Source organism: Harmonia axyridis, chromosome 3 (genome assembly GCF_914767665.1).
Source record: "Harmonia axyridis chromosome 3, icHarAxyr1.1, whole genome shotgun sequence".
In the NCBI taxonomy this organism is placed as follows: Eukaryota; Metazoa; Arthropoda; class Insecta; order Coleoptera; family Coccinellidae; genus Harmonia; species Harmonia axyridis.
In genome coordinates, this window is record NC_059503.1 from 7670600 (window position 1) to 7692899 (window position 22300).

General features: G+C 36.7%; 1 protein-coding gene across 1 annotated transcript; it reads right to left on the reverse strand.

Annotated features, from left to right (window-relative positions):
• Positions 1-1360: 1360 nt before the first annotated feature.
• On the reverse strand, positions 1361-20742 carry LOC123677135. The gene is made up of 4 exons (XM_045613647.1): positions 20420-20742; positions 14480-14815; positions 3866-4056; positions 1361-1366 (listed from the first exon to the last, which is right to left on the reverse strand). Exons 1-4 carry the CDS (start codon positions 20715-20717, stop codon positions 1361-1363), a joined length of 831 nt encoding a protein of 276 aa, XP_045469603.1. The 5' UTR covers positions 20718-20742.
• Positions 20743-22300: the final 1558 nt, after the last annotated feature.

The following is a 22300-nucleotide window of genomic DNA, read 5'->3' on the forward strand; positions in this document are numbered from 1 at the left end:
TGCAAATATACATGTTGTTCTGGTATTTCATTAGACAATTCTTCCAAAATCCATGTCAGAAAATCTCCAAAAAATTTTTCCGTTATTCATTCGTATGGAGAAGGTGAAAGGTACTTTTGTCAGCTTTGTTCAAGAGCTTCAGAAGTGATTCAGTTACACTCACAAGGAAATAAAACTTTATCAGAAAAGTTTTTCAATACGAAATGAAACTTGGCTACTGCAATATATCACAGTTAAAGAGGTTGAATAAGAAAGTACTTGATCAAAAATCGTTTGCTACATTTTCCAATATTCAGTTGTAGAAATGAAGCTTCCTTCTACTGAATACTTTTACTGTTTGTTCGCCAGTTGGATGGCAGAATGACATTTAAATTACAGGGATCTAAATCTTTCATTTTAGGGCTTCTTTTGACCCTTGTTTCACTTGACAAGCCAATAAATTGGGTAAATAACCTTGGCTGAAACGATCGGGCAGAAAGATTGTTGTTTCGTTCCCAACGGTCCGACAAAGTGGTATGAAATATCTCAAATAGATTAGAGCCGAGATTGTTTGCGTCAGGAAAATTGTTTTTCGAGCTTCCTCTTGATTTACATAATTCAATTCGTTTATTTACTCAGTGAATGTTGTTTTATAATTTTTATTCTGTTTGTATTCGAATGATAAGTTGCCGAGATATATTGAAAAGTAATAATTCATCAGAAAGGTTATGGAATGAAATTTTGTCATTCCTTTGTTTTGAAAACATATATTTCAAATTATGGCCTTGGTGGTCAATATATATATGTAACCTTCCGTAGAAGTCTTGCGAATTCTTCTTCAATTGCAATAATTCAACCGTCTTTGGTCTTTTGGCAATTGAAGACCTCGTTTTTGAGGTGACCAAATAAATACCACAAGGGCCCAGATTCACAGTCTGGAGGTACTGAAACTGCTCGTGCAAGGAGATCTCCTGGATAATGGAATAGCTCATGAACGATGATGACGTCGCACCATCTTGCTGAAACCAAAAGCTCTTTTGATGATGCTCGACACTGTAACTTATAGTGATCATAGTGATATCGTACTGAAACACTGTAAGTAAGGTCCAATAATGCCAAGAGACGAGAAAATATAAAAACCGGTGATTTTTGGGCAAGGAGAGGATCTTTGGAAAATTTCTCGAGTGTTTTGGATGGTCTAGTAAGGCAATGTTGCCCATTAACACACCCTGAGAGGTGTTAGTGAGCTCCATCACTGATTTTGGAGGTAACTTATTGTCAACATGTCTCTCTCAGTCCCTTGGGACGATTCTCGAACAATCATTATTTTAGATTGGTGCATCTTGAGTTCAGTATGAAAAACCCTTCTCACTGTATCGCCTTAAACCTGAAAAGCAGAAGCATGTTTTTATGTAGAAAGATTGCTCGATAGAAGCCATCAATCTGGCTTTGTTTTAGTAAATTATGGATCTCTTCCTGCTCATTGTAGAATCTATTATTTCAAATAATATTTCAGGACAATAAAAGCAAGCTGCTTTTCTAACTATGTTGGTACTCTGTGGTGGATATTCAATTTTTGACAAAAGGTCACGTAATCTCCACTTGAGTTGATAACTACATCGTTTTCTGTGGATCATAGTGTGGGGATGTTTTTTGTTGAAATGGGGATTCTCTTCACTCAAACCAATCCGATTTCTTTAATTGAAAATGGAGACACAGGTATTCGATAATTGTAGGTTAGTCAACAGCAATGAATAAGGAAGGAACTAATAAACAATCTCTTCCTGCTCCTTCCAGCACATTCCCTTCAATAAAATCCCCACAGCATACCCAAATGAATGCCATGCATCCGAAGGTCCAAGCGAAAGAACGAAACCGTAAAAGATAAAAATTGGAGTTAAAGAGGAGTTTTTCCCTGATGCTGCATTCCTGCATCTCCGTTGTGCCGAAAAGCAAAATATCGGCTATGAGCACATTGTCGATTCAACGGAACCCCTATCCACTCGAACAGATGATAGCAATATCGACTTCTCATTCACCGTAACGATGTTGGATGCTGCACAGTGCCCCCTTTGTGCTATATTTTATTTCCTCGTTCCGTCCTGGCAAGACGACGCCACCTACTCGGTTTACTCTCGACGAAATTAGCGTCTATTCCGGATGTACCGGGTGTTTCTGGACACTATTCATCTTGGTTACGGACCAGGTCGTCTTTATTGGCTTCTTGGAATATTAGTGGATAGACACCTGAGTTGGGAGCGAGATTGTGATGCTTTAACATCAAAACTGAATACATGGTGGTCTACATAATGTTTTGAAGAATCAGGTTGATCTTAGCATAGCGAGCTTTAGAAATTTGTCTTAATTATAAGGGACATTTGGCAGGGGGACATTCGGCAGAATATTTTTTAACAAAATTTATGTCTTTATTGAAATTTAATTGAACTTTAGATTTATTGCTGTTCTCTACTATATTAGGCCAATTGAAAAGTCCCCGGTCTGATGCACAAATGGCGGTGCTAGTATAAAATACATATGATTTTTAGTGAGTACCAACCTTCAAACGATACGTGTCAAAATTTGACAGCAGTCCGACCATTAGTTTATGAGATTTTTCGTTGTGAGTGTAGCTACTTTTTTTATTTACTTAGTTTAAAAAAAGATGAGAAAAATAATTTCGTTTGCTGATAAAATATTGTTTTTTGAAGGGAAAAAATACAGCTGAAGCAAAATCTTGGCTTAATGAATAGTTTCTGGGGTTTGCACCAGAAAAATCAACTATCATTGATTGGTATGCTAAGTTTAAACGTGGCGAAATGAGCACCGAAGACGGCGAATGCAGTGGACGCCCATAAGTGGCTGTCACGGACGATAAAATTTAAAAATTTCAAAAAATAATTTTAAATGACCGTAAAGTGAAGTTGATCGAGATAGCAGACATTGTGAAGATATCATTTCATCATCATCATTATCGTTTATTCACACAAAATATAATGACAAGACAACATTATATAAATAAACATTAGAAAACCCACAGAAGCAACAAATGCTGCTTGTACGTTTGAACGTGTACATCATATCATTCACAAATATTTGTACATAAAAAGCTGTGTGCAAAATGTGTGCCGCGCGAGCTCACAATCGATCAAAAACACAACGTGTTAATGATTCTGAGCAGTGTTTGAAGTTGTTTTAGTGCAATAAACCTGAATTTCTGCGTCGATATGTGACAATGGATGAAAAATGGCTCCATCATTTCACTCCGGAGTCCAATCGATAGTCAGCTGAGTGGACTGCACACGATGAACCGAATCCAAAGCGAGGAAAAACACAACACTCTGCTGGCAAGGTTATGGCATCTGTATTCTGGAAAGCGCAAGGTGAAATATTCATTGATTACCTTGAAAAATCCAGACCATCAACAGAGATTATTATAAAGTGTTATTGGATCGTTTAAGAGCTGAAATCGTTAACAAAAGCCTCATTTGAAGAAAAAAACTGTGCTGTTTCATCAAGACAATGCGCCGTGTCACAAATCAATAAAAACAATGGCAAAATTGCATGAATTGGACTTCGAATTGCTTCTGCATCTACCGTATTCGCCAGATCTGACCCCCAGCGACTTTTTCCTGTTCTCAGACTTCAAAAGCATGTTCGCTGGAAAGAAATTTAGCGCCAATGAAGAAGCAATCACCGAAACTGAGGCCTATTTTGAAGCGTAAGACAAATCGTACTACAAAAATGGTAGCGAAAAGTTGGAAGATCGCTATCATCGCTGTATCGCGCTCGAAGGCAATATATACGTATGGCGTTCGTATGCTCCTCCCCAAGCTATAATTCCATATCTTATTAGAGATTGGCCCAAGGAACTATATATCTCCATTACCTGTTCTGTATTTAGGTATTTTTTTAGGTGTTTGAATTTCAACAAGAGGCATCTCAGCTTTTCTACTAAAACATCTATATGAATGTCCCATTTCAGATGTCTGTCAACCGTAACGCCTAGATACTTTATTGATACACCATCTGGCATTGACGTCTGATTGTTGACGGTTAGAGGATCCATTTGTAGTAGACCTGATTTATAAGAGGCGAATGGTAATTGAATAATATACAATCGAATTTTGCCAAAAAAAAAAAGTGTTTTACTACAGTATACCGGGGACTTTTCAATTGGCCTGTAATACAGAGAATTCTTATATCCCGAAGTATCAGCGCTGCCAAAATTTTAATGCTTCATCGGAATTCCCCTTATAGAGAAACAGCCAATTAACATCCCCCACGCGGTCTTTAAAACGGAATGTTCCGCCCCATTAACATTCGAAACCACCCCATCAGGCATAATTCAAACCCTAATCCGAATAATATTCATTCAATGAGTTGTGCCAACCATAAATCAAGAGACTATATCCCGTCCAGGATGAACTAGCACTAGGTCATCCGTGAGGTCAATGTGCCAGAAGACCATCCGCGGGTTTACAATCGGTTCACCCCCCTCCCAAGACGTAGGGGGTGGATATGAGAAGGCATTTTTCGATGATATGGAATCTTCCCTTTCGTCCGTTTTCCTTCAAGGTCCATTGTTTGATGAAAAACCGAGCGGTTAGAGACGTTCAGCGGCAGGCGATTGCTCTGATCCTTTATGTGGTCCTCCTGCGTTTATTTTCTGGAACGGATTCGGCCCAGTTCGTCTAGGGGTTGTTTTTTTGTTGGTTATGGCGGAAGGGTAGAATGAAATAGGGGGTGATTATTATTGTGCTTTTGTAGTTTTTCTTCGATTTAGGTTTTTAAAACTGTTATTAGCTTCTAAACGCGGTGCTTTATCGACGTAGGTATTATTGTGAATTTATGCCCTTCTTTTGACTCAAAAAAAGTCCAAATTCGACAGTAATAGCTTCATCGAGAAAGCTGATAGCAGCATTTCATTTTGAAGGGTATTCCAATAAAACTAGTTCAATTTAAAATTGTTATAATGGCGACACTGTGTATTATTTTTGACATTTCTTATATCATTTGTGTTCAATAGGTTATGCCATTTAATGATAAAGACATCTTGACTGCCAATCCCAAGGTTCCCAAGTTTCAGGAAATCTAAATATAAATTGAATATTATTATTATGGACTGAATAATGCTCAGCTAGCCTTCCGGCAACTTCGACCAATTTGATCTTTTGTTCTTAACTCTACCTATTCATACAAACCCAGGGAGGCTGTCGATACGGTTAATGATACGGCTGTTTCTACTTCCTTTCCACAAAGCCTGCAAATCTCATCTGCTGACTTACTCATACGGTACAAGAAGTATTTGCACCGACAGTGTCCTGTCAGCAGTCCCGCCATTATCCTAAGCTCAGCTCGTGGCAGCTTCAGAAGCTTCCTGGTTTGGGTCAGTGAAAGCACCACAACTTCCTATGCCAGAGCAAGACCCGAAGTGTTTCTCAAGAGGGTTTTTCTATTTTTCCATTCCCCTTGTAGGACTGCTGCCCTATATTGTTCTTTGACGAGCCCACTGAAGGGCTCAGAACCAACAGGTGCTACCCTTGATGTCCTTTCTGCAAATTCATCGGCTTTTTCGTTTCCTTCAATACTACAATGCCTACTCATAGTAGAGTTACTCTATTCCATTTAGCTTTATGGTATTACGGTACTCCCATGTCAGTAGAAACCTTTGGCTATATGATTTCAGAGATCTCAGCGTGGCCTGGCTGTCCGGAGGTATAAATTGAACAACTATTCATCGAGTGGTTCTACGCCACAATCTCATAGTGGGCTTTCAATAGAATGACCTAAGACGTTTTAAAACACATCAATTCTGCTCGGAAGATTGAAACCTGGAACATTCTCTAAAGGATCATTGATTAAACATTACAAGAATTTCAATCCGAACAACTTATTTCTTTGTGACTTTCATTTGATTGAAGGAAAGTATTAATGTATAAAGATTAACCTGACTTTGATCTGGCTGTTCTAGTATCTGGGAGGTAAGATACAATTGGAGATAAGTTCAAGTAGAAATTAAATTCATCCCAAGATTTCTTGACTGCAAGCTCACTACGAATGTGTGGCGGAAGTATATGTGACAGCACTTGTAACCAATGTAGAGGTGACGATCTATTGGTTCCACTGATAATTCCTATAGAAACATTATGCAGTGCATCAATTTCATGAACAGGAGCACTATCAAACCAAAGGTAACAACAGTACTTAGTAGCAGAAAAATAAATATCAAAGCTGCCATACGAAGAGTGCTGGCATCAGAACCCCATGCAGAATAGGCTAATTTTCGAAGACTTCAATTTCGTACGCGTATCTAGACGAGAAATTACCATACATTTCAACCCTTTTCTGAGAACAAATAACCAAAAATAATTCAATCCAAATGTAACGTATACACGACTAACCCTCGACATCGTGATCCATCATAAAATCCTCCGCATATCCAACCTCATACGCGAACAGACATAACTCAACATTCCACCCCGTTGATCCCAACAAATCTCCATCAAACAGCCACTTGAACACCACCAAAACGTCGCTTTGACGTCTCCTCCCCCCTTCACGAAGACCCAATCTGATAAACGCAAATTACAATTTGTCTTTCGTTTGCCGCGGCCAAAAATGCTATCTGGGAGATTTACGAGAACGTGACCCAGATTCCCGAACAGTCCGAATTTATAAGATCCCGTCACAGCTAACACATAAAATCTGGCCCCGGGAGTATCAAAATGAATTGTTGATCCGCGATATCCGAGACGTCTGCCACCCCGGATGCTGGGTCCGGGACCATAGGGTCAGGGGAAGGTGAATAAAAAGCGTATTTACGGCTTTAGTATTGAATTTTGTGGTTGTTGCAACGATTCAGGTCTTCGTGTTTATAATTTGGCATCGTATGTGTTTACTGAGAAGGTTGTTTGGTTTTTGCAGCTGGTTTTTTCTACTTTTCGAGGGTTCGTGAGTTGATTTCCGAATTTATGTATAAATTCTGGTGAAGAACATAAGGGCTAACGTCATATCCTTCAGATAAAGTCAATACTAATGAAATTAAAGCGCTCTTGCCTTTATGCATTATGTCTATTTCAGTGGATTCGACTTAAAATGACTGTAATAATGGCATTTCTGAAAGTAATGCAGTTCATTTCCTTGGAATATATCAAAAACAGTTCGATTCGAGCAATTATTGCGTCAGATATCTGAAAATGTCTCAAATGGAAGTCAATATGCTGTTGAATATATAACAGTATATTACCACTGTCAGTTGGCTGAAATATTGCTCTGATTCCAAAATTGTTATTCTGAAGACTTCTGTCAAAGAGTCACCCTGTAGAACAAGGTTTCTTCAATTAATATCTTGACAACTCTTGTCTTTTTCTTCATGAAATTGAACAGTTCTCACCTTCGGAATCTTGTCGATTATACACTACTGAAACATTTCAGTGGATTCGACTCAAACTAATTGTATCAATGTATTTTTGAAAATGATGCACTTCATTTTCTGGAAATATTTTGAAAACCGTACAAGTCAAGCAATTATTGCGTCCGATATCTGAAAATGTCTCAAATGGAAGTCAATATGCGGTTGAATGTATAATCGGATATTTTCACTGTGACGTTGGCTGATATCGCCCTGATTCCAAAATTGTTAATCTAGTGACTTCTGTCCAGGAGTATCTAGGTAGAATAAGGTTTCTTACATGAATATGATGTCAAATCTTGTATTTTTCTTTACGAAATTGAGAAGTCCTTTCTCATTATATCTTGAGATTCATATAACAACTCCATGCTATAACAGTCTGTACGATTCTCTACTGCAAGTTCCTCCACATAAATTAATCTCCTATACATCAAAGAAACTTATATCAACCTCAATTCAAACCAATATTCTTCAGCTTGTCTACTTCCAAATCTTCTGTATGCATTGCAGCATCTCTCTCCTTGCGAAATTCTGGGATCCATCTCATCCTGAACTGATCTGATAATTTTAATCCGCCTTGTTTCTCAAAAATCACGATCTTCATCTAGAAGGAACATAAATCCATCAGGATTTTCGAATGTTGGTGGTAATCTTCTATGTAGCAATTTATCATCTTCGCAGTATGTAACTTCAGATTATTATGACGGTCCATTTTTATAGTTTAGCCAGGCATTTCATTAATTCCACTGTTATTATTCTCTACGGTGAATTTTAATCAGATGTATGGCCAATATTGCATGGGTTGCTTCTCAATGTCCATTTGAAATTATAGAATAGTTATTTTAGCAGCCTATATAATTTAAAAGATGGCGATGCATCTTAGACTTTTGATCAGAATCAAGAGTCCGACAACATATAAAAAATTTGAGCTAATTCACCAAAAGCAACTTTCCCTTTGATTTGTCCTTTGATCGATATTCCGAATGAACCACAAATATTAAATAGTAAATATTTATATTCCTTACGTTGGTAAGATGTAATATTCGGAACTGAAAGATCCAGTCTGTTCCTTCTACCGCAACAATCTTAATCCCAAACTTTGCGCAGTAATAACAACAAAACCTGACGCTACTATCGTATACGTTGCAGTTTGCAGGTGCAATGTACATCTATTCCAGTTCCAACGAGAGGTCTACTGACCTCTTATTCCTTAGGGACCTCTGAGAGGTGCGCCAACATCCCCCAGGAACCCCTGTGTCAGATATAATTGCTTAGTTCAGCACCGCTAAAAGCTGAGGAAACTTTTAGGAAGCCGAATTATTGGGTCAGCAGGCAATTTACTCACAATATAACACTAAATCGGCCAACTTCTCAAAACAGATATGAACACATAACACTTAAACTCTCCTCTATCGGATTTTATGGCGTCAACCCCTTACGTGAAATCTTTGTAAGGGGTTTAATCCGAGCCCTGGTGTTCGAACAAACAGTTTTGGATTCCCGCAAAATGATTTTCAATACATGAACTTCAGTTTATTCCTCATTATCGAATTTTAAGAAGTTTTGCAGTAGAGGGTTGCATTTTGAAATTGAAAAAAAAGAGTTTACTTCAATAGAAATCAATAAATAATCATTTGATTGTGAAGAGGAAGGTATGCCGTTAAAGAGTTAAAACGATATCAGCCAAATGATCGCCAGGGTTACGTTTGCAGCACTATATCCTTGTCATGAAATTTTCCATGCCCAATGGATTAGTTTTCATTTTTTTGTTAAGGATTAATTCTAAACATTCATATAAAATGAAACAAAAATGTGGAAGAATCATTGAAATATCTCTAGAAATGAAGAAGTTATGGGACTTTGAAGTTGCGCTTGGAAGAATAATTTCATAGTACGTGTAAGTGTCGTGACGTCACACACTAGACGACTGGTATTCGCAGAGTGCTTACGAATTCATTGGTGTACAATCACTTGTGCCGTTCGTGTCGTGTTTTGTTCGTTACACGATGGCTGAAATAACTTACTATATACATACATATAAATTACTTTTTTCTCTTTTTACTTTTTACTCCTCACATAAATATGTTGTGTCATTGATAGACTTCAACAACCAGTACTCAACTACAAACTGTTTATGAAACGTTTTTTAAATAAATCATCGTTATAAGTTGAACCATGATGAAGTGAACTCAAAAGTAGATACTTACTTGAGAAGTTTAACTCCTTTTATTTCTGCACTGACATAAGATGGATTTGAAGAAAAAAACTCCATCAATATATCTAATTTAGGCAAATTGTCCCTTTATCCTTTCACGAAGCCTTCTTCCATTATGGTGACATAAAAACAAAACTCGAGTTAAAACTACACTGTACAACTACAAACGGCGCGAGAGCCTTGGCGCGGCTAAGTATTTAAACGTAATTTATGGTGTAGCGATCACAGGCAAGAGCCGTGACGTCACAGACCAAAGACGTTCCGCGCTAAAATACGTAAATTCAAATAATCTATTCTACAAGCTATTACAGCAGCCATATTCGACAATGAAATAACATTGGACCACAGTGTATAAACTTTCTTTAATCGGAATTGAAGTTGTCATCTTTCAAAGATTACGCAAATCAGAAACAACTGCTTTTTTGAATAATTTCAAATCAGAAATATTTCTCAAAAAAAAAGGCAAACACAATTAGACGTTCCTACGTCTTTTCAGAGGAGAAACTGGGATAAAACGACGTTTTCCAGAAATAGAATTATAATTTCTTAACACAATTATCCCATTCAGCTCAGTCTCTAATTTTCCCCATTCAAAGACCCCACTTCTACAAAAACTACTGTCCTCATTTCTTTCCTCGTTATGAGTTACAGTCCCACCGAGCGTTAAAATATGCCTAAAGTGGGAACTGAAACTGTTTTGTTGGATGCACAGTCCATAAATATGCATTTAAACTCTGTGTTCCCGACAGATTTATTATAACTTGGTCGAGAACTAGTTCGAAGTCTGAGAATTTATGTTATCGACATCATGCTGATGACTAGTTGGGAAATTGATGATGTTGTAAAGGAGAAGTGATAGTGTTTGTGGTGTATATCGAATTATTTCGAATGAAATTTCAATATATCAGATGAAACATAGAGATCGAATATGGGAAACATCAAACAATAGACTATCTAACCAAAATTAATTATTTCAAAAACGAATATGAAATGTCCAACACGATATATTTGATCTTGGAAGGTTGATATTCATTTCATCCTAGAAGTGAAGAAAGATTTATTAAGAGTCTATAAATTACAATTATTTCCCTACTCCTCAGCTCCTTCAGTTTTAACATTTTTAATAACTATGTGGGAAACAATTGTAATTTATAGAAGATGCAGGCTGTCAGTGCATCCCAAAAATGAGTTGCATTACTGATGTAAGAAGAAGAGCTATCATTTCATTTCAGACTTAAAATCAAGTGAAGACCGAGTAAATTTGATGCTACAGACTGTAACAAGTTCTATAAATTCAAATGTCATAAGTGTCACTTATGTATTAATTTGATAGTTTCTTGAAAAAAAAATAAAAAATGGAATAAGAGTTGAGAAAATCGAACCTAGAATAAATTCAAAGAAATGCATAGTTAAACTTACATTAGTTTCCATCAGCATCAAGATATTTTCCTTCAAAAACATAATCCGCGAAAGGTTCATAATCCTTCCCTCAAAATTAATGCGATACCCTCCTAAAAATATACATAACAACCATACTAACAAACAACAACATTCCACCACCCAATTTTCAATATCCTCCCATGATCCGGAAACCTCGAAATTTCCATTTTCATCCCTCGGAATGATCCATGCAATTTTCCTGGAAACACCTAAAGTCTTTACAGCAGGATTCCAACCCGCTCGTAAAATACAGAAATAAGAAAGCGACGTTCCCGTTTGACGTACACATAACTTCACACCGTGCCACCTAACCTCCAATAAAAGGAACAATCGCTGAAAGTACCAATTTTCAGTTGGATCTAGGAATGGCTGCCTCCAACGGGGTCTGGAAAGTGGTAGTTTTGATTTAAACCGCAGCCTGAGAAGATGCGATACGCCTTTTGGGTAAAGGGTTGACGAGATGTTATAGTACATCGGATAAAAAGTGATGAGAATGTTGGCTGTATGAATATCAAAGTGGATGTAGGTGTTTATTTGATGGAATTGGTATGACTGATGTGAACATTGAGCATTGTGTATTTCTGGAGATTGGATTTGGGGAGTTGGGAATTCTAGCGAAGGAAAGCTTTGACGAAGAATTACAATTTTAATAAAAGAAAAGAGATAAGACACTTGACTGTACGTTACACAAAAATCGTGAAATTGTGTTTCACTAAGTCATAAGCGAGTAATCAATTTCGATTATAAAATTACTAATGTATATGAATTTTAGAATAAATACTCAAATTCAAATGCTTTTTCTTAACTGGCAATAGGAATAGTTAAACACACAAATTGTTTTTGTCTATTTCCAATTCTGCATCCATAAATTAACTTAAAACGGCTGAAAAATCCTCTTGGACTCTGTTATTTTGGTTCCATGTATCGTTTACTTTGTGAGCGAAGTATGTGAAGGTATGGTTCTTCCGTTCTACTAGTGAACTTTTTATAAAGTAGAAAATGTTTGACAGAGTATTCTGTATTACAATCTAAGTCATAGATTTTTCTATTATTCTGTTAATGCATTGCAACGATTTAGCACGCTTCAATTTATGTTACGCTACTGGAATTTCACGGTGGTTTGTCGATTCATCATGTGTGGTTGGTCGCCGATGAAGCACCAACGGATCGCTGAATGGGAATTGGAGTACTATAGCTTCCTGCTAAGAAGGTTCCATCCTAATAGCACAGTAATTCATTAAAAACTGATTTAAGTTAAGTTTTTATTTCAATATTATTTGTTTAGAGTAAAAAGGATCGATCTTTGTATATTTTAATTTTAGTGGATTTGTAAAAACCTGGGTAGGAGTTTTGATGCCAGTTAAGCCAAACCACCCCTAGAAATCAGTCTCATGGACAATTGTAACGTTACAGCATAAATATTTTCAGAGTAAACATTAGACGATTTTTTGAATTATTGTAGGATTCAGAGATCATATCGGCTTATTTATTTTCAATACAGGATTCACTACTGAGTCATGTGCAATTGAATCCTATTCGAAGAAGCTTAGAGATATTCTTTACATCGAAAGCCTGAATTGATTATAAGATAGATAACGTACAAACTCCGCGTGAGTACATACCTAGGATTGTGCTGCTTAAGTTGTATCATCTGTTCACAAGATGTGTTTATTTTATGCACGGGAAATACACACCAATTCAAGATATAAATCGTTAGTTAGTTATATACCCTCCGTATTGATTAGGAGGTAATTATTTATTATTTTATTTGAGAGAAGCGCTGCTGGTGGGTGTTTTTGTGGGAGGTGAGCAGATGAGTATTTTGATGCTATTTTTGTCGTGGGTGGTTGATATTGATTTTCGGGATTTTAGGAGTGGCTTCAACACTCCAATAGGCTGAAAAATATGGCTCTAATCTATTTTGGATGATTAATTGTTGTTGGAACATGCGAACGACTACATAACCCCTCATATCTGTACAGATTATCGCGAAAAATAGTCTACAGAACTCACCTTTTATGATTTTCGGATCAACGAAGAGGATTCACGAAGAAGTTTTTCATATTGATGATTTTAAGCTAACAATTCATGTCACTCGATATTCAGCATTTATGTATATTTGGTCAGTCTTTTCGGTACATATAGCACCTCATATCTAGACAGTATTCACTTGTAAACCGGTGCGAGATGTAGCTATGACTATTATTTTTGGAGAACTTATTAGTAATACAGTTATTTTTCGCAATTTTTTTATAGCATACCTACATTACAAAATCTAAGTATATATAAAACCGCTTGCACATATACGTCAAACTTTAAACGTAAAATCACAGCCCAAACGGGACCATCTAGAGCAAAAATGACAAGAATAAGACCCCCCTCAAAATCGTCTGGAGATCCCGGGAAAAATCCCAAACCTTCGATTATCCCCGCGGTTTTCGAGTATACGGGGTGTTTCGGATTATTTTGACATTTCGAGTCTGTTATTATAAAATGAGACGTCAATTGCCAGTATATCCTAATGAAATAAAATTCCTCATCAGGCATCTTGGACACTGACTATTCTTACTTCTTTTACTTCAAACTTATACACTTCAACATTCTCTAATAAATGGGTAACCTTGTGGAAATTTTCTTTCAGAACTAATATTCTCTTATTAGTGTAAGGCTACATTTAGATTGGATCTGTTTTCTTTCCATTTGATCCGCTCCATGCACGACCTATTACGACTTACAATTACATCAGAAAAAAATAACAAACAAAATTACAAACTACAAATAGACTTACCTATCTTGGTTTTGTTCTGACGCCTTCAGATCACTTCTCTGGCGATTTCAGAAGATGAAACGAACAAGTTTGATTTTCAGTGTGATTACTCATAATTTTCCCATTAAAGGAAATAGTATTCTAATGCGAAGGGTTAGATAGTGTTGGCAAAGATACGTCTTGATATTGTGGATATGTAATGCGAGTAACAAAGATGAAATACCATTAGTTCAATAAAATATAGTAAATGCGTTCATTTGAACAATTCCCTTTCCAATATCGCTTTGAGGGAAGAAGTTATACGTAGGCTTATTCAAAAATATTTGTTCTAGTTAGTTGAATTCTGATTTGCAGAGAGAACGAGAGAGATGTTTTCTTCTATACTTTTTGTTTCTAATTGAATATAGAAGAGAAGGAAAGGCGATCTGAAGCCACCAAATTTTAATTTTCATATATCCATAATGTGTAATAATTGAGTATGTTATTCTCATCCGAGTTCAGTTGTCATTTTAAAAAATATTTTCAATGAGTCCCTTCTAATATGCTCCAATCCTATGAGCTAAGAATAATATACATATTTATGTTTTTAATGAACGAAACAATCATGTGAATTAAAAACTGCTTCTCAAAACTTATCGCCCCTAAAAAAATAACCAAAACCACTCACCTGCAAACACCACCGGCTCGACCTTGAACTTCTCCGCCCCCTCCTTGGTCAGCTGACTTGTCGACAGTTGCACCCCGTGGTTCAGCACATTCACAATCACCGAACACACGACAATAATCCATCCCCACCCGCCTTCTAGATAATAGTGTTTTTTGAGGGTGGCCGATTTTCTCGCATCCAAGGGCAGCTCAGGCTCGTCAGAGTCTCTCCGATGGGGCGGTTCTGGCCCGTATCTGTGTATCGGACAGCGTAACCGACCTGGGGCAACGTGCTCTGGGGAGACCCTCTCGGTGTAGATGTAGTCCCAGTTATCGACACGGATGCTGGGACGCCTGCCTGGAAGATGGCGAGAGATGAGCGTTAGAAAGTAAAAGGCTGAAGTAAGAGGGTTGGGTGACATTTATAGCGAAAGCTGGTGGTTGATGCGTGAAAAAAAGGGGATGAATAATAGGGTTTTCGAGTTTTGAATATTTTCATATTGAATAGAGTTGCTGTTTTCATGTCCTTGAGTGAAGATGTTGAAGTTCAATTTTCTTCAATATGTTGTCAGAGATATGAAGTCCCTACTCATCTCTGTTTATTCCTTGGTCGTTGGCTTCTACTCCAATCTGATCAAATTGAAGCTGTCTTTATTTACCTAACCATACGTATCAGATTTGAATTCTCATTTACATTTCCTTAGTTCTAGGTTACCGAAGTTATGAAGGGACACAAGAGTTTAGCACAAGCTCTCTCAGCATCTGAAAAATCTCATAAAGGCCTATTGAATGTTGATTCCACTGTTCATCCTGATTTCAATTTTGAAACAAACTTTTTGATCTTTATGTGGTTCTTTCTTAGATGTCATTCATTCAACAAAGTTTTACTGATAATTTTTATATTCTATGGACTTAAAACAAATCATCTTTATTCAACTGAATGAACTTGCCTTGATGAAGTCTAAATTTATAAACGAAACGTTGGCTTAGTCCAAATTGGTAGCCTGCTTTGAATGATCTTAACTCTGTATTCAGAGTTTCAACATATTTTAATATTTCTATACCAACTGTCCTAGGCCTTTGTGAATCCACGAAAATGCGAACCAGAATTAAGATCTTCAGCAGATGATTATCTGCAGAATTTGGGAAAGGTTCCAGACGATACTTATCGCTTCTGTCATGAAGCCACTGAGACTGCTGAACACTTGTGCTGCAATTAAGAAGCTCTCCATAGTAAAAAGCTACAATACAACAATACCTTGGCTAATGGTAAAAATATGGGTAAGGTATAGAAATTTATTGTAACTTTCCTGCCTGACTGGTGAACAACAGTGTGATAAAATAATAAATCTTCACTTCAGATACAGCAGATACCAAAGTTAAAGTTAACGTCAATAATCTGACGGAGGAATATTGTTTTAATCTCATTTAAAATACTCATTAATTAATTCAGCATTTGTGAAACAGAGAAAGCACACAATGACTTAGACCAAAATAGTCCTCACACAAATAGATTCAAGAAATCGAAGAAGTGTTCAGAACTGAAATCATTTTTTCCTCATTTTTTCTTTTTAAATCAAAATGCCCATTAAAATAATGAAGGAGAGAGTATACTGTTAGCATTCCACTTAAATATAATAATTTTTTGATGGAATTGCCTTAGTTCAAAATAAAATGAGCTCCCAAAAAGCTATTATTTCAATGCAAATTCAATGAGTGAACAATATTGCAATATCATCATCCATATTTGTTTCATAATCTACAATTTTCTCTTACAGAGACAAACTTTCATTTTTCCTACAAACTCAAACACAATCAACATTTTCTCACTTTTAAGCTCAAAAGAAAAAAAATCTCCTCCTAAACATTTCACATAAGCGACACTTATGCCACTACATGTCTGGATCATCCCAAAGTCGTCGGCAAGTAGGTCAACCTTTTTTTTTGTAAATCTAGTCAGGGACAGCCATTACCTCCTGGGACAAATCTAATAAACAGCAAAAAACGCTCGTGTACAAACATGCGAAAAAGCCACAATTACGCACATTCAGGAAGGGGAAAACAACCATCAAAAGGGCAAACATCGAGAGGGGACATATTTCCTACCTATCCTACACTCGTTTTCGATGGAAGTTTCCTCTATCCGTGTCAAAGCCAGCACGTGGAACTTCTCAACTTGAGATATATCGTGCTGTTTGCTATTGCACTTGTCTGCAAAAAAAATATGGAAGGTCTATTTGTGTGATAGTGATAGTGCAGCAACAGGTTGACATCAGATTGAAAACTTTTAACGTCAACGCGGTATTTTCATGTCGTTAATCTCTGTTATATGTTTCCAAATTTCATGCAGGATTTAGTGGATCCAGCAGATGTTAACCTATCGGAAATTCAGAGGCACAATTGATTTCTAAAATATGAGGAGTATATGATTTTTATTGTTTGAAATGGTTTTTGTGATAACTTATTTCATTCGATATTGATTGAAATGTTTTTTGTTTATAATTAGAATTATTCTTTATATATTTTTTTATTCATTCATATTTTCATTTTATATTCATTGATTATTTTTCAGTATTATTTCATTTTATTCATTAATTTCATAATTTTTTATTTTATTCATTTGTTCCTATTATTATTTCATTTTTAATAATTATGTTTTCTTATTTCTATTATATTTTCGATTGACCATCATTTCGTCATATTAGAGAATTAGAACAATACAATCCCTCAGACAACGTCGTTTGAAAAAGTTGTACATATTGAACATTTGCGAATGAAAACTTTTTTTTTTATTTTTGAATTGTTTTTTTCACCCTCACTTCTGGAGAAAAGAAATCAGAGAATTCCTAAAAATAAAATTGAACTTTACCGAATATCTCAGGAAATAATCATTTTGGAGCAGTAGTATGTATTACACTTATACCCTAACAATCGCGCCAAACTAAATTTCTCTTATTATTCGACTTCAGATCATCCCCACAATAACCAGGTGATCTTAAAACTCTCCCAATCAAACTTCTCCCAATAAATTTCGTCCAACAACCCCACTCCCGTTGAAACAAAATACGTTGGTGCAGGTCACAGCATCCCTGATGTGGGTTAACTCTGGTAAATACCAATTTATATTACGATCCTTTCGAAATACCGCGTGAGAGAAAAGTTGAACGTGTTCGGATGTTTGTCCGTTGATGGAGCCAATTTTTCCAGATAACTTTTCGATTGAGAGCGTCGAAATACAGTTGGAAACTTGCAACGGTGATTGTTGGAAGGTATTTGTGCAGATAACGAATAGATTGGGGAAATGAGGTAGGTAAAACGGGAGGAAACTAAATGATTTGTAGTGCCTCGATCTGGTGTTATTTTTTGATGTTCTATACTTGATGTTTTCCTCTTTGAACTTTGAGATCAGGGTTTATTTGCCTCTGCAGCTATAAAACAATTATACATGGATAATGCAGGGTATTCTATGGCCTTATTACCGTTTTTTATCCACTTGAACACTTTTAAGATTTTCTCACGACATGCAGACAATTTTACTATTCTGGAAAAAGTACCTCCTCGAGCGGGACTCGAACCCGCAACCTCCGAATAACTAATCCAGTGCTCCACCACTAAACCACCACATTTGTCGATGTGTGTACGTGGAAAGACATTTTCTGTTGGAAATCACTTGTATAATCAGCCACTGCCTAACATCATTAGAGATTAATAATGCACTTTCAAAAAATTCTATTCTAATTTCTCTATCACATATCGAGAAGATGGGAACTCTAAGAACAGAACCATGACGTACACCACTTCCATTTCCTGGTTTATGTAATAAAAAATGTTTATTTTTTACGGAAGTTTGTGTTGAAAATTCGTTCTATCGAACGAAACAGCCGCATCTGGCAATCTCCAAACTTCTAGAAACAATGTCGCGGAATGGCTCTAAGATGAGAAAAGAAAAAGCCGATAATTTCATTGTGTTCCAGGGTGACGAGTCAGCAAACGTCGCCCTTTGTTTACACAACGAAAATTTCGTTAGTAAATCCGATTTGACGTTCGACGTGTGGGTGTCAAAATTCCTCCCCTGATTCCAGCTAAGCTAGTGGGGATGTTTATTGCTGTTTGCAGGAAGTTTCAGAAGGGGTTCTTGGAAAAAACTTCCTTTATGAATAAAATATGAATGGCTCTTCTTCAAGATATTTAGCACAGCTTGTAATAATCGAGGTTTCGTAACGAAACATTTTTTTTTGATTCAGTTACTAGTGAACTTGGGAAACATAGTCTTGTCAGAAATTAGATAGATATGGTTTTCAATTTTCTAAGGGTTAGGTATGAAATTTGCCTCGAAAAATCGTTATATCTCCTGAATTATTTGTCACAGATCCCTCAAATAAAAACATTTTTGAACATCAAGTTGCCATCTAAGACATACTGAGGTTTCAAGGGCGTAACTCACGTCCAGAAGGAGTTGGAGTCTCAGGAATTTCATCCATTTTTCTTTCGAAAATATCATATTTCCATCCATAATTTCTTGAATAATGTACTTATCGCCAAACCGAAAACATTTTCGTGATCGAAATAGTCGAATCAATCAATAAAATGGTACAATTGTCCTATGAAGGAACTCTTTTCAATTTTCTAAGGGTTAGGTATGGAAAATTTTTCAGGTGAGATCGAAATTCGACTTATTAGAGATCGTCAATTCTGAATCCGCTCACCGATTATTCGTAGAGCTCACGGTTTCGAGGAAATTTGAACTCAAAATTTGGGAAAAATTGAATTTGCCTCGAAAAATCGTTATATCTCCTGAATTATTCGTCACAGACCCCTCAAATAAAAACATTTTCAATCATCAAGTTGCCATCTAAGACGTACTGAGGTGTCAAGGGCGTAGCTTACGTCCAGAATAAGTTGCAGCCTCGAGAATTTCATCCATTTTTTTTTCGAAAATGTCAGATTTTTACCCATAATTTCTTAAATAATTTACTAATCGCCAAACTGCAAGCATTTTCGTGATCTACATAGTCGAATCAATCAATAAAATGGTACAATAGTTCCATGAGGAAACCTTCAATTGTTTTTCAATTTTCTGAGGGTTAGGTATGGAAGATTTTACGAAAATTATCATCAATCAAAATAATCTTATCCAATAATATGAAAATTCACTCGAAGAATTAAAAAAGATAAAATGAAATACGATATTTGATATAATCCGTAGGCTCCTGAATCGAATACAATATGAAAAAAGTAATATACTCTAATATACAAAAGATACCTCCAAAATATCTCCGAGCAATTCCCTATCTTCTGGAAGAATGAAACGAAAATACTTTCTACGATAATCAAGAGAAACATAAGCGAACACCCAACGTTTCTCGCCAAATAAAAATTTACTGCATCACTCAGTTACCAGGCCCTCTACGTTCCTTCCATTTCTCTCTTAAGGAATGCTATGTTAACCCTACAGCTCCCATTTACATAATTATCTCCTTCCTGGTCATAATCGAATTTCATCTCCTGATCCAGTATTGTGGGGTCTGTGTCTGGAGTGGCTCGATACAAGGGAGGGAAAAGTTAAGACTAACCTAAATGGCCTTCCATTGGCTTTGTGAGGTTAGGAATTGTAGTGGTTTTGGGTTTGAAGGAGAAAATTGCTTTTAATGATTATCTTGTATGGCCCTATTGGCCAGAAACGATGCGGCTATTTCAATTGAATAACTTACATTTGAATTGAAGACTTACATTAAGGAAAATTCAGAGAATGCTTTGTGATTAATCGATTATTGAAGATATTCTATAATACTCATTATTTTTATGAAACAGTTATCACTTTGGAAATCTTGAAAACTTGAAGAGAGATCCTGATTCGATAGAATTATTTCATACACTAATAAATAAGAAAATTGAGTGCTCTCAATTCAAGACAAGCGTTATGAAATTATTTGTAAAGCTCTCTTTTTACATATTAACTTACCTTCTTCGTGATCATATTCGAACTCTTGATCCAGAATTGTGGATACGGTGTCTGTGCGTACAGTGGCTCGATATTGGGGAGGTGGAGGTGATATCTTCGCGAACATTTCAAGGTGTTTCCTGGATAATGGTAGAACAGACGTGTGTTCTTTTGTGGGAATTCCAACGTTGCCATTGGACTCTGCGTGATCGTTTTCTGGACGTGGTGGACCATTAAGGGCTGTAGCTTCTTCGGGTGGATTGTAGGACTGTACTGTTGGGTCTGATGGTACTTGATATTGCTCTCTTGAAGGTAGCATGGGTTGAGAGGATTGAATCGATGGTTTATCTGTTTGAAATAAAGGAAGAAATATTATTGCGTCAATTGCTGAATACAGTTCTTTCAGTCCTTAGGAGATTATAAAAACTACCGAAGTGTCTTCAGACTGGATAGAAAAACGAGATTCAATTTTTTCAAAGTAAGGAAACTGAAATATCGACCTCGAACTCTTGAAGACTAGAAGGCAATTCAGAAATTTCGCACAATTCTTCGAAAATTTCTTTGCACAACTTACCAAGGCCACCACTTGAATCTTGGAGCGTGTTTTATCTAATTCAACCTTGAAATTAGGTACTGTATTCTACCTAAGATGTCTAGAATACTGGTGTGTTCACTTATTCTGTGGAAATCAGGTGAATCTTCTTGAAACCAAGAAGGTTGGTCTCTTCAAACGTCGCCAGTTTCATCTCAAACTTTTTCCTGAGTGACTTGGACCACTAGTACTTCTAGATATCATAATTTTACAACCGACATCAATCATATGGACATCACATGAGAGATACATTCTGATAGTCAGGCTGCAATCACTGAGCTCACATATCATTGATTCTAAGATGGTATTGGAGTACCGAAGAGAATTCAATGAACTAGGCAAGAATAAAAAGTTCTTTTTAATCTGGATTCCCAGCCACTTGGGAATAAGAGGGAATGAAGAGGCCAACACACTTGCCAGAAAAGGAGCACAAACTCCTTTCTTCGGCCTGGAATCTTTCTGTGGCGTAGACAAATGTATCCACAACAAAGAATTTCAAGAAAAGGAAGAACCGAAGGAGAAACACTCTGGCGGAATCTTCCTGGTTTGGATCACTCCAAAAAGGTTCTTTCGAAGCCTTAAGAAACACCTCATGATAATGGGTCTAACAGAAATTGACGAGTGCAGATTCTGTGGGGAGGAAGATGAATCTCCGGACCACCTGGTGATGGAATGCCTCACCATCGCTAGCCAACGCAAAACCTGCTTTGGACTCGAAACTTTTGGAAGTGAGGAACTAGCCTCCTTGAAGGCATCCCAGATATTGGAGTTTATTAGAACTCTGGAACTGAAAGGCGAGCTGTAGATCACGTTATGGAGAGAATAGCTCTGATGGGAGGCACGATAGACCATTAGGTCGCAGTGAAACGAAACCTCCTTAATTGAATCTAAAAAAAACACATGAGAGATCCCATTCCTCAAATGCTATGAAAGGAAGAATATACCGATAAATATTTCTAGATATAAAAATCAATGATTTTATAAGGTTCTTAAATTCTGCCACACCCTGTAAGAGGGGAAATTGTTGGAAATTTGAAGATATTATGTGATTGTGGTGTTTCTAAAAAACGTTCAATTCCAGATGTCTATACTTTATACGATAAAGGGTATCTTTAAGAAACAGTCATTGAAAAAAATTTGTTTTATTCTTCCATCCTCAATCCTTACCTTGAACTATACCAGAAGGCTCCCCATTCTCCTCTACCCTCCCATTCTCCTTGGAGATGGCGCTGTAGATGTGACCCTCCGAGTCTACTCTCAGCTGAACGACTGCGAAGGTACTCACCGGCCACGACTTGCTGTGATTTAAA

Excerpts from the sequence above, each read along its gene's own strand:
- LOC123677135 (XM_045613647.1), bottom strand. The coding sequence starts at position 20,717 with ATGCTACCTTCAAGAGAGCAATATCAAGTACCATCAGACCCAACAGTA. Across the intron at positions 14,816-20,419 it reads CGAATATGATCACGAAGAAG|GCAGGCGTCCCAGCATCCGT; the intron begins GTAAGTTAATAT and ends GCCATCTTCCAG. Across the intron at positions 4,057-14,479 it reads CGAGCCGGTGGTGTTTGCAG|GTCTACTACAAATGGATCCT; the intron begins GTGAGTGGTTTT and ends CTTATAAATCAG.